This window comes from Bubalus kerabau, chromosome 2 (genome assembly GCF_029407905.1).
Source record: "Bubalus kerabau isolate K-KA32 ecotype Philippines breed swamp buffalo chromosome 2, PCC_UOA_SB_1v2, whole genome shotgun sequence".
In the NCBI taxonomy this organism is placed as follows: Eukaryota; Metazoa; Chordata; class Mammalia; order Artiodactyla; family Bovidae; genus Bubalus; species Bubalus kerabau.
The window spans coordinates 75,455,358-75,467,844 of record NC_073625.1 but is presented as its reverse complement, the minus strand read 5'-3'; the positions used below and the strand labels follow the sequence as shown (position 1 = coordinate 75,467,844).

The 12,487-nt window shown below is 35.9% G+C and overlaps 1 protein-coding gene across 1 annotated transcript in view; it reads left to right on the top strand.

The window, feature by feature from the left end:
- The window catches only part of GBE1 (1,4-alpha-glucan branching enzyme 1), a 318,830-nt gene extending 307,959 nt beyond the window's left edge, over positions 1-10,871 (top strand). Inside the window, exons 15-16 of the mRNA XM_055567831.1 lie at positions 1,815-1,932; positions 10,102-10,871. Coding sequence (XP_055423806.1) covers positions 1,815-1,932; positions 10,102-10,158 — 175 coding nt within the window. The 3' untranslated portion in view covers positions 10,159-10,871. The remainder of the gene's footprint in view (positions 1-1,814; positions 1,933-10,101) is intronic.
- The last annotated feature ends 1,616 nt before the right edge of the window (positions 10,872-12,487 follow it).

Below are 12,487 nucleotides of genomic sequence, written 5' to 3'. Positions count from 1 at the left end.
TGTCCGACTTTTTGCGACCCCATGGACTGCAGTGCGCCAGACCTCTCTGTCCATCACCAGCCCCCAGAGTTTACTCAAACTTATGTCCATTGAGTTGGTGATGCCATCCAACCATCTCATCCTTTGCCATCCCCTTCTCCTCCTGCCTTCAATCTTTCCCAGCATCAGGGTCTTTTCAAATGAGTCAGCTCTTCGCATCAGGTGGCCAAAGTATTGGCATTTCAGTTCAGCATCAGTCCTTCCAATGAACATTCAGAACTGATTTCCTTTAGGATAGATTGGTTGGATCTCCTTGAAGTCCAAGGGACTCTCAAGAGTTTTCGCCAACACCACAGTTCAGAAGCATCAATTCTTTAAACCAGCACTCAGCTTTCCTTATAGTCCAACTCTCACATCCATACATGACTACTGGAAAAACAATAGCCTTGACTAGATGGACTTTTTTTGGCAAAGTAATGTCTTGGCTTTTTAATATTCTATGTTTGTCATAACTTTTCTTCCCAGGAGCAAGTGTCTTTTAATTTCATGGCTGCAATCACCATCTGCAGTGATTTTAGAGCCCCCCAAAATAAAGTCAGCCACTGTTTCCCCATGTATTTGCCATGAAATGATGGGACCAGATGCCATGATCTTAGTTTTCTGAATGTTGAGCTTTAAGCCAATTTTTCACTCTCCTCTTTCACTTTCATCAAGAGGCTCTTTAGTTCTGCTTTATTTTCTGCCATAAGGGTGGTGTCATCAGCATATCTGAGGTTATTGATGTATCTACTGACAATCTTGATTCCAGCTTGTGCTTCATCCAGCCCAGCGTTTCTTATAATGTACTCTGCATATAAGTTAAATAAGCACATATAAGTTAAATAAATACAATACTGCTGCTGCTGCTGCTAAGTCGCTTCAGTCGTGTCCGACTCTGTGTGACCCCATAGACGGCAGCCCACCAGGCTCCCCCGTCCCTGGGATTCTCCAGGCAAGAATACTGGAGTGGGTTGCCATTTCCTTCTCCAATGCATAAAAGTGAAAAGTGAAAGTGAAGTCAGCCAGTTGTGTCCGACTCTTAGCGACCCCATACAAATAGTTCATTGTGAAAAATCAGGTGTTAAATTGTAGCAGATCACATGATTACAGCATGAATTCTGTGGCATAATGGATAGTATGTTTACATGATCTTGTGCATTAATAGAAGCATGTGTCTGTAACCAAGGGTGCTTGGTCTTCAGAACACACAGGCACCCTTAGTTCACTTCTGTGTTCCTCACTTTGTCAACCAGGATCTAGCAAACTAGAATGAATTCAGAGACGGGAAAAGAGAAACAGCCATATCAAGTGAGAAATGATCGAAGGTTCTTGGATTCTATTTAACAAGTATTTAGTAATATATGTAGAGGATCAATGGAGATAGCATAGCTATTAAATATTTGAAATCTACTGTATTTTGAACTTATTCTTTATGGCTTTTCTGGGTGGAAAAAGCTTTCACAAAATCAAAATCCTGCTCAATATGGAGAAGAATTTCTAAAAAATGGAATTGGTTGGTTGCAGAAAGAAGAAAGTAGATTCTTCACTAATAGGTATAGATGATCATGTGCCAAGCTGTGATAAAAGGATAACAAAGGTCCCATGGGTGTGTGGACTAGATAGCCTACAGAGCCCCTTTCAAACATGAGAAACTGAAATAGTAGAGAAGAAATGAGAACATAGCACAAATCAACATTTAACAATGTTCAGAATACTCGCTACTAAATCCTGTCTCAGACATATTATATAATGTCTCATTCAACTCCTGAACTGTTGTAATTCCTTAAGAGCTGTACGTACAAAATTGTGCTCGATTCAGATGCAGCAGAATACGGAGGACACAAGAGACTGGACCACAATACCGAATTCTTCTCTGAACCTTTTGAACATAATAACTGTCCCTGTTCTCTTTTGGTAAGTAAGGTTTTAAGGTATTTTCATTTCATTTAAATTTATTCTGTATTTTCAAAGTGATGCCTTTTTGTCCAAGAAAACAACTCTTCAGCAAGTAAGCAACATGGAGACAAGGCAGGGAGTAGGGAAGGGGTATTGATCGCACTAAGGAAATAGATGCAATGTGTGGTGCTAGACTCACTGGGTTTTGGAAAAACAAATAATAAAGGATATTTAGCAGACAGTTGGGGAAATTTGAATATTAATAGGATTAAAAATTATTTCTCAAGACATAAGAGGAAGCCAGGTTTTAGCTTTCCTTCTATTATATTTCTAACTTTTCTACAACAATTTACTTTTCTTCTGTTCTTGCAGCTTTCTGTGTTATGGACTATCAAATAGAGTTTCATTTTAAACATCTTAAAAGAATCTGTATATACCTTTTTTTTCTTTCATGTAGTCATTAAAGACTGTGAATTCACTCTAGTTATAGAATTCTCTGGTTTCTTTGCATTACTGAGGAGAGAGTTGTTTTATATTAACTAAATTGTACTTTGTAAGGTTGACACAAGGACAGGATACTGCTTTAAACTACTAAATTGAATTTCTTTTTAAAATGTAGACTAAAATTTTGCCATTTACAACAATATGGATGGATCTGGAGGGCGTTATGCTTAATGAAAGAAGTCAGAGAAAGACAGATACTATTTGTGATCACTTATATGTGGAATCTAAAAAATAAACAAGTGAATATAGCAAAACAGAAATCGAGTCACAGATATAAAGAATAAACTAGTGGTTACCAGTGGGGATAGGAAGGGGTAGCAACAGGACAGAGTTTTGGTACAAAACACTATTTATGAAGTAAGTAAGCTGCACAGATATGTTGTACAGCACAGAAAATATAGCCAATACTTTATAACTATGAATGGAGTATAATGTATAAAAAGATCTGAATCATGCCGTACACCTGAAACTATATTTCAAAAAAAAAAATCGTAATGTAGAATTTAGAAATTCTGCATAGGTGGAGAAATTCTTCATTTATGGCCAAGTCCACATCTGTATTATATATGTTTCACTTTTCGTGACTAGTCAAGTATCCCTCTCTTTCTTTCTCATCCCTCTTCTTCTACCTGTCTGTCTCAGCGCAGTTTTGTTTTTTTTTTGCTTGTTTCACAAGGAGAGGACCTGGATTAAGATTTGTTTCATGTATGTAAGGCCAAGGTGTATCCCATAATGTATAGTTTTATCATTGCTGTTTAATTCATTCATTAAAAAAAAAAAATTCAGGTAAATATCAAACGTGAGAATCTGTATGATACCCCTTGCTCCGCCCTTTTGCTACTGTATTCCCACCTCCCAGGATGTTGACAACCATATGTCAAAGACAGCAGCATGAAATAAAAGAGCAGAGATGAATAAGATTAAATTGTTGATGATCAGCTCTGAGCAAAGCCAATAGCCTTTGGAGACCTAGGTGTTACCCTCGGTGTGTGTGTAGGGTGGTGGTATTGATGCTGATGTTGATGTGGCTTTAGATGGAAACACAAATTCATATGTATTTTCAAGAGGGAGGGCTCACAGGTGCGAGCAGGTTCTTTCTTCACAGAATGCTTGCTGTGGTTGTCAGAACATTCAGTTTTGACATGTAAAATAAGACTGATAAAAATAGTTTCTGAAATGAATGCGAAAATGATTTTAAAGCTCTGAAATAACTAAAGAGTTAGAGACCCCTGAGGGGTTAGGGAAGGTGACCGAGCTCATAAGGAGGGGTCATGGAGAAGCAGCACCCAATTGTGATAAAGCCGAACTTGAACCAGTTGATATAGACTGAAAGGAATTTGAAATTTCAGCCAGCAAATATGTTACATAGCTAACTTTCCTAAAGGTTCATGTAGCCAAAGAGGTTTATGTTGGTGAAGGAAGCCTGGTAATACAGGGAAAAGATCACAAAATGTCATGGCAGGGGATTTGGGGTTAAGTCGCCAGTCTGCCACTTATGAATACCAGCTATGAGAACTTGAGTAATTTGACCTTTTTGTGCCTGAGTTTGCCTAAGGATTAATAATAGTATCCTGCCTACAGCAAGAGATTCTTAGGTATAAATTCATTAACACAGCCAAGTTTTGGGGAAACTGCAAAATGCTGCTGTACATATATTTTTAAATTATTATTGTCATGGCTGTTTAATATTTATTTAGGTATTCTAAGCGTGCCAAGACACTAGATGCTTTGAGGACATTCTCCCAACTTTGGAGAAATTATCATCTTAGGCGAGGGCTTGCAATCTTTTAGGCTGGGCAGAAAATATCTTGACATCCTTTTGATTTTTTAAGGGCAAAGATATTCTGTCATAATTAAAACAAGCCAAGTAACCAGTGGCAGCCACAGACAGGAGATTACTTTTCAAGCACTAATTAAATTGATCTTGCAAATATGGACTGTGCAGTGCTAAATGAGCTGATGGAATGGAGAATGTCACATAAGTCTCCATAACAGGTAGAGAGATACAGCCGTGCAAGCATATGAGAAATAGAGCAGAGCTTAACTACTACCTGTAATAGAATTCTGATCCCACTGGGTCAGGAGGTAAATATTAGTTCTATCTTCCCAGCAGCAGCATCTTGTTTTTGATGACTACAGGTGCTTTAGGAATAACTCATTTTAAATAAGTCTTTAGATTCCAAATGAAATGATCATGGGTTTTAATGTAAAAAAATAAGGCACCTGGAAAATTAACTGCACTACAATTTAAAAAAAAAAAGGGTTGGTGGTTAGGGATGATTTCTTAAGCAAGGTGTGGGTACCTAAAATAGTCATAGTATTCATTATGGTATTGTGATTTTTGAATAATTTATATTAATGCAATGTAATAATTCTTTTTTATAAAATAAGGGGGCCCCAGTAGACCAGAAAATCCAATAAAACAAATTCCTTCTTACCTGAGTTATCTTTTGAAGATTCAAATATACATCCAGTATAAGAATGTCTCATTATAACAGAACTCTTTATTGAACTGATCGATAATGTGCTGGGATCCAGTCAAGTTTTAGGTCTCATTTGATCTGCCTTCTGCCTCCCACATGCCTAGAATAAAGAGGGAAGGGGAGACAAAAATGTAACTTTTCCAGGAAATTTCTGTCCATCACAACTAGCACACTATATTTGCCAAAGCTTAATTTGCAAGCTCAGTAATCCAAAGGATCTGCTGAATAAGTGTCAAATCTGTTTTCAAAGATAGCAACAAACAGAACTCAAAGGAATCTTAAAATAGCCATACATGCTGCAGCTTCAGCAGGTACCACCCCGGCATCTTCTTGATGTGCTCCATCAGTTAAAACTGAAACCAGAGGAGAACTGCATGTGTACTGCTGCTGAAATGTATATGGAGTATCTCACAAATGCCAAGAAGCTATAAGGCAGAACTTCTCCATTCTGCTTTACTGGCAGTTTTTGGAAACTCCATTTTAGCATAATGATTTCTCTGCATTTTAGCTTCTGATATAGGAACTTATATTTAACCTGTAACTTCATCAGTAAACCAGGAGGGGCGAGGGCGCTTTCTTTTTCTTTTCTGATTCATAAATTCAGACTCCATGGCACAAATGAAAGCACAGAGATGATTGAACCTGAAATAAATTAGATTGCTTTACAATAACTTAAGTAGTCTTAATGGTGAAATGTGAATAAAGCAATACTTTTAGCATCTATTACTTTGCCAGTAAATCTCCTTAATCTTAAGAAATAGATTTGTTTACTTCCATTCTAAATTTGGTGATTCAAAGGTAGATTTTTAGTTTAAATAGGGTGTTTGACATAGATGTATCTTTTTTATTGCCCCTCAGTTGTAGGCATTGAAAATATAAATTAAGTTGAGAAATGTTTTTTGCTCTACCAAGAATTATGAAAATGTTTAGCTTTTTTTAAAACAAATCAATTTTAATTCATAAAGTTTTCTATTTTTCATATATCTAAATATATGTTTCTACATAGAAATATTCACTAGATCACTTTTCTCTTAGCCTAATGCAAAATAATGAATTATAATAAGTTTTTTCTTTAGAAAATATTTTATAAATTAAGGATATATGTGAAAATTAAAATTATTTTACATCATCTTTATTTTTCAAAATAATTTGTGATAAACATATATGTAGATTAAGATCTAATGCCCTTTTCAACAAATGCTGTTTTCACTATGATTTATACAGTTGCTAAATTTTACAATTTATAAGAACATTTTAAAATTTGCCTTTTAAGTATTTTTATTGAAAATTATTTTTAAGTTTGCTGTTTCTAAATTTTTGATAACTTGTTTTCAAAAACCATGTAATTAATATTTGTAAATCAATTTTGACCCAAGAACAAAACAATACTTTGCTTAGATGGCATAATATAGTAGATCATTGTATGATCAGTTTTTGTTGGTTTTTTTTTTTTTTAATCCGTAGTAATAGTTGGTGTAGTGATTAAGTCATTATGTGGTCAAAATAACTGGGTAGATGGCATGCATTTTGACTGTCTTAATAAATGAAGCAGATTACGCTGTGGCATTGTGATTCCTTGTGAAGAACAGAGTACAATGACAGCTAGAAAAAATAAAATTCATGACTTTACATTACACTGTCTCATATGTTCTTACTGTGTGATCCTAGCTCCAAAATGTTCATGGCTTAGTGACTAGTAACGGGCATGGTGAATATGTTTATCAGCATATACTATCTGTGATGTGTATACTAAATGGTGTCTGTATACATAAGCTTAAATATGAGATATTCATATTTAAATATAAGCAGTTATATTTAAATCTACTTAAAATATGTTCATATTTCTTTTGCCATCGGAATCAAAACTATTTATAAAATTAAAATTGTAAATTGAGATTTACAGAAGCCAATACTTAGCACTAAATTATAGAGCCCCAAATTGTTTATGTTGTAATTGTCTCATCATAAGAATTAGCTCTGATTATCTTAAGTCTTTTAGTATAATTGGTAGTCATTTCCTAACTACTAAGAACATTGATTTATATATGCAGAACCCTAATAAAGAAGAAAACTCCAAAATTCATAAATAGCCATAGTTAAAAAAAAATCTCTTGCTTGGGGAAATTTTTTCATATTGCCGATACTGCAAGGGCTCTGAAGCAACATGAACACATTCTGGTAATTAACACTGTAGTGAAAAAGTATAATTACACAATATTCCTGTTAATGATATTGTACAATTATCAACCAATGGTTTTTGAGCATATAGTATTAAGCGGCCTCGAAGTGTGACTGGAATTGGTAATCATAAAGGTCCTTACATAAAATGGCCAGCATCATTTAGAGAGAATTCTTAGAGCATTTTTGAATAATTAAATGCCAAAAGAGGAAATGCAGTGCATTTATTGCAAACCTTGAATTCTTACATCACCCTCTTTGTTTTACTCTTAAATTTGGGCTAGCTAAAATACCAGAGATCACAGAGAGTAAGATTGCTTCTAAATTATCAGCTTATAGTTATTCATATTTCATTAATTAAATCAGTATGAGGTAATAAAATCAGGGTGGATACCGAAACGGTAAGATGCAGAACGAGACTGAGGCAGCGTCCTGGTTTATCCTGGCCACACTGAGCAGGGGCCTGCCACTCCTTGTCCTAGGCCCGACACGTGCTTTACCGCTTCTTTCTCAGGAGACTTGGGCCAATCAGAATCTCTTTATCTGCCTATAGGGTCAAAGATACCAGAGAAATATTTTTAAGGTAAACAGAACTGAAATCCTTTTCTTCAGTCTCCCATGCTACTGAGACATTTAGATCAGTGTTCGGTTTTAACACTTCAGAACCATTCTGATTATAACCCACTGTCCCACTGACTACTTACACCTAGTTACTATGATTCCCTAAACTAAACAGATAGAGTAAGGCAGAACAGGTATCTCTCTCTTTTTTTAAATTTTTTGACTCTGACATGTGGCATCTTAGTTACACAACCAGGGATTGAACCTACACCCCATGCATTGGAAGCACGGAGTCTTAACCGCTGAAATGCCAGGGAAGTCCCAGAACTGCTCTCTCTTGATTCATGCCTGTTTTGAGAAGACTTGGAATTGACTGAATCTGACTGTTGGTTTCTTTGATTTCTCCTCTCTGGCTTTGGTCTGTGTTGCTTTAGACTGTAGCGTCATTGTGGGAATAGGCCATAGTTTGCACTTGATCTGTCTGGACCCCTGGGTATAGTCCTGCCTTTGTTCATGGGTAGCTCCAGCTTTCTTTTGTTGAGCCAGTCTTATAACAGCTTCCCTATCACTGTCAAAAAGAAAATATTGAATGGAAGAGATATTAGCCATTAAATCATGATGTGGTTTAAAAGCTATATGACATTAAAAACAATGTGTAAATTGTAGGGAAACTGATTATGGCATTGAAATACACAGTTCCCCACACTTAATGAACACAAGGATATAATATTTACCTTTTGGAAGTTAAGTACTGGATTGCATACCAGTCTGAGACAGTGAGGAACCCAGTAAACTGTTAGCTGGTGTGACATTTTTTTCAGATGACATTGCTAAGTCACTGTTACTTTTAATTCAAGATTAGAAAAACTGTTCTCTAGTTATTGCATTCATAATATACATTTTTCAAAATTCCATCATTTAAAAACTGCTTTATTCATTAATGTTCAAAAGTAACTGTATTGATGTATCTGATTTTTTAAAAACAGTTGTAAGATGTCTTTATCACAGCAACCTTGTGGGAAAATGTTGTGTTCATTTGCTGACTTGAGATACACTGGGCATACAGTGGTCTCAGTCAGTGAAAATCAGCTGTTCTGTTCTTTAATTTTTTTCCCTAAAGCTCTGGGTTTTTTTTTTCCATCTTTCATTCTAGTTCTAAGCTATAAAAGCCTTTCTCTTTTTTCTTTTAAACCATTGGTCAAGTTTTCAGTTAAAGTAGCTGAAAATTGTACCTTATTCACAAATCCAGAAATGGAGAGAGACTCTCACAATGATGACTGCAATATGTAATATCACTGTCTGCTTTGTTAATAGTAATTAATCCCTTATGTGTAAAATAGCACACAGTTAAGCATCAAGCAGTTCAAATCACTTCTCAGTTTTATAAAAATTATTTTAGATGCAAATATATTAAAGAATATCTTGTGAAATATACACATATTGATCCCACAATTACTTATTCCTTTATTCATTCTTTTATTTAGTCATCACTGGCACCAACTTTATCCACTGGCACCTACTAAAAGTTAGAAATATGAAGACATATGGCCTCCGCCCTGGTAAACCTAATAGTCTAGTGGGAAGGGTTGATCATAAACTTGAAAAAAAAATTACAGTGTGTTAAATGTTCAGATAGAAAGAAAAATGGTGCTGTGATAGAAAATGAAATGGAGACACTATCAGATCTAGAGTTGTCAAAGGACACCTCTCCATGGAGTTGGAGTTTTTCAAGATCAAAGAGATAAGGAACTAGCCCAGGAAAGAGTGTTCTGAACAGGGGACCAGGCAGAGGCCAAGATCGCGAGGAAGGAGGGGAAGGATGTGATGTGTTCAAAGACCCGCGAGGCTCTGTGGCCAGAGCTGTTAAAGGGAGAAGGGATAAGTGAAGAGCATGTCTGAGAGGGGAGTTGCACATATTCAAGAAGGAGCTGAGTCAGGACTCTGCAGGGCATGCAAAGAAGTGGATGGCACCTTCAATCAGTGGCAAGCCTCTTGACTGATTTAAATTGGGGCAGGGACTAAAATACACATAAGATAACCTTATACTATTACCGTTAAGGTTTTGTTCCTAAAAGGACAGGAGAAACACAAACCAGAAAGATAATAAGTGTCCTGACTTGACCAGTCTTTAGTATGTTACTTTTATTTACCTGACTAGACTAACGTTGTGACCTGGAGGGCAGCCTGTCCTCACCACCTGCTAGTTCGGAACCAGAGCCGCCAAGGCTGTTTCTGTCCTTTGTCTGGGGAGCATCGGATTTTGTAAAGCGTATGGAGCCCTCTAGCGGTGATCGTTTTAAAGGCGTCTTAATGCCAGAACTGTCGAATAGAGCCTCCTCAGAGCCAGTAGAATTGTCAAGGGAGCTGTAATATCGTGCTTTGATACGATATCAAGTCGCTTTGCTACGATATCAAGCCCAGTGTTTCTTTCAAATGCACTGACACGACTGTGTTGATATAGGTGTACATTCCAAACCGAGTGGCCCTCATCCTTCGCAATGTGGACCTGCCCAACTGAAGAGATGTGATTTCAGCTCCCACAGAGGAAGACCTGCGCTTTGTTTTCCCACGCTCACCGTCCCTGAACTTGTAATGTGTAAGCTTTTCAAAATATATGTGTCTAGCCGAAATGTCCGATGTCTGAAATTCAGTATTGGTTTATGAAAATGAATGTCAAACTTTATTCTTTAAAGAGTAGAAGGGGACATATTTTTGAAATTTTAGCGATCCTAGACTACATTGTCCAGCCATCTGAACAGCTAGGATCCTTGAAGTGTTGTATATCATGTCTTTAAAGACTTTTGCCTTACAGCCCAATTATTTAATCCTTTTAAGTTCAAATTTGAATCATGTATCCATGTTTGATTATTTCTGTTGAATGTATACAGTATTTTTTTCTAAGGCAAATATTTGGTGACTTTATTTGTTCTGATATCTCTTGGTCTAAATTACAAGACACTAGAGATTGTTACTTTCCTTTTTCAAAGTGTGTTTAGAAATACTGTAATAAACACATAATAATAATATAAAACAAAGAATTGTGTCAAATATAAAAGTTGTTGCCTATGAACCATCCATGCCTTATTTTGCATAAATTTTATCTTGCGGTCTCTATTCATTTAATATCTTGGTAGATGCTAGTATCTTCATTTCTGAAGGCTTGACCTGGTAATTGTAACATTTCAGAAAACATCTTTTACTTTCAACCAATAAAAAAAATATTGCACAGTTGTCTCTGCTAATGTTTATTTTACTGTGATGTTATGGAATTTTTTTAGAGTGAAATTTAAATGCCTGTCTCAGCTCTGAGACCTTCCTCACACTTATGCACATATGCATGATGGACTAGGTGTGGGAGTTAATACTTTTTTTTTCTTTAGGTACTATTTTGTAACTTGAAATTATATCAACCAACTCAGATATCTAAGCTCCTCTCCAACTCTAAACCTGAACACTTTTAGAAGCTGAGTTAACTGCTTCGACAATTAATAGTGAGATACTCCATCATGAAATTGCCCCTTGGTATATGAAATAGCAGGCAACAAATGTGTAATCACTGATATGTAATCCATTTGTAACTGAGAAATTACGATGGGGTGCTAGGAGTCGGGCACAACTGAGCGACTTCACTTTCACTTTTCACTTTCATGCGTTGGAGAAGGAAATGGCAACCCACTCCAGTATTCTTGCCTGGAGAATCCCAGGGACAGAGGAGCCTAGTGGGCTGCTGTCTATGGGGTCGCACAGAGTCGGACACAACTGAAGGGACTTAGCAACAGTAGCAGCAGCATGAGACATAAAGTATTTGTCACCTTTTTAAAGATTTAATATTTTCCTTTACATTAATACTGACTGCTGCTTTGTTTTTAGCCTGATTATAGTGACTAATGAGTACATGAAAGTCTTTCTCTTAAAAACTGGTTTAGTAATGGAAGAAATTAGCAAAAGAGACTTCCTTTTATAGCTAAACCTGTGTCTTAACCATCTTCTTTATCATTTGAGTAAAACCTTAAATCTAGGGCTGACATGTGTAATTTGCTTTAATTTCAAAGTAGAGTAATAGTTTGATTTCCTGACAGCGAAGCCAGCTGATGGTGATACACCCTAGAAAACAACTGAACGAAAGCCTTCTGTAAATGCTTTTTCCCTTTCAGATATGTTATTAACATCTTAGTGCTGCCACGATCCTGTACCATGCCTGTTACTGATAATAACATAATGTACAACCCTGACGTTTTGTGTTCTAGCTTATAATTTCTTACCTTTCTTTACATTTCTTATATATAAAGATATATGCTAATTTTCTATCATGGCTCTTTAAAAAATGATAAGGAGTTACTTCACACCTAGAACTTGGTTTTTTCCCCGCTTCGACCTCTGTGGAAAATCATAAAAACCAGTGCAGTTATATGCTATATTTTCATTATGTTGATTGACCTTACTAATACAGTCTTTAGAATTCACAGTGTAAAGTTCAAATTTATACCTGATATAATGTAAGTTAATTGCCTTTGTCAAGTTTTTCCCCACAAGAAGGATGATAAATAGATATTGCTAGGTGTGGAAAATAAAAATATATGAAAATAAATAAAATATTGAGTCCAAAATAGAATGTGTTTGGAGTTTTTTTCCTCTATCTGTCATAGCAAACAGCCTTTATAGAACATTTTAATATTTGCAGTATACTTCACTTTACATCTCCATTTTTATATCAGTAACATTCTCATCATCATGTATTCTGGTGAGAATATTTTTTCTTTTTATTGGTTAAACATTTTCAATAATCACAACAGATAGATGCAAAATTTTATTCTGTCTGCCCTATAATAATGTTTTCTTCTCTGTTG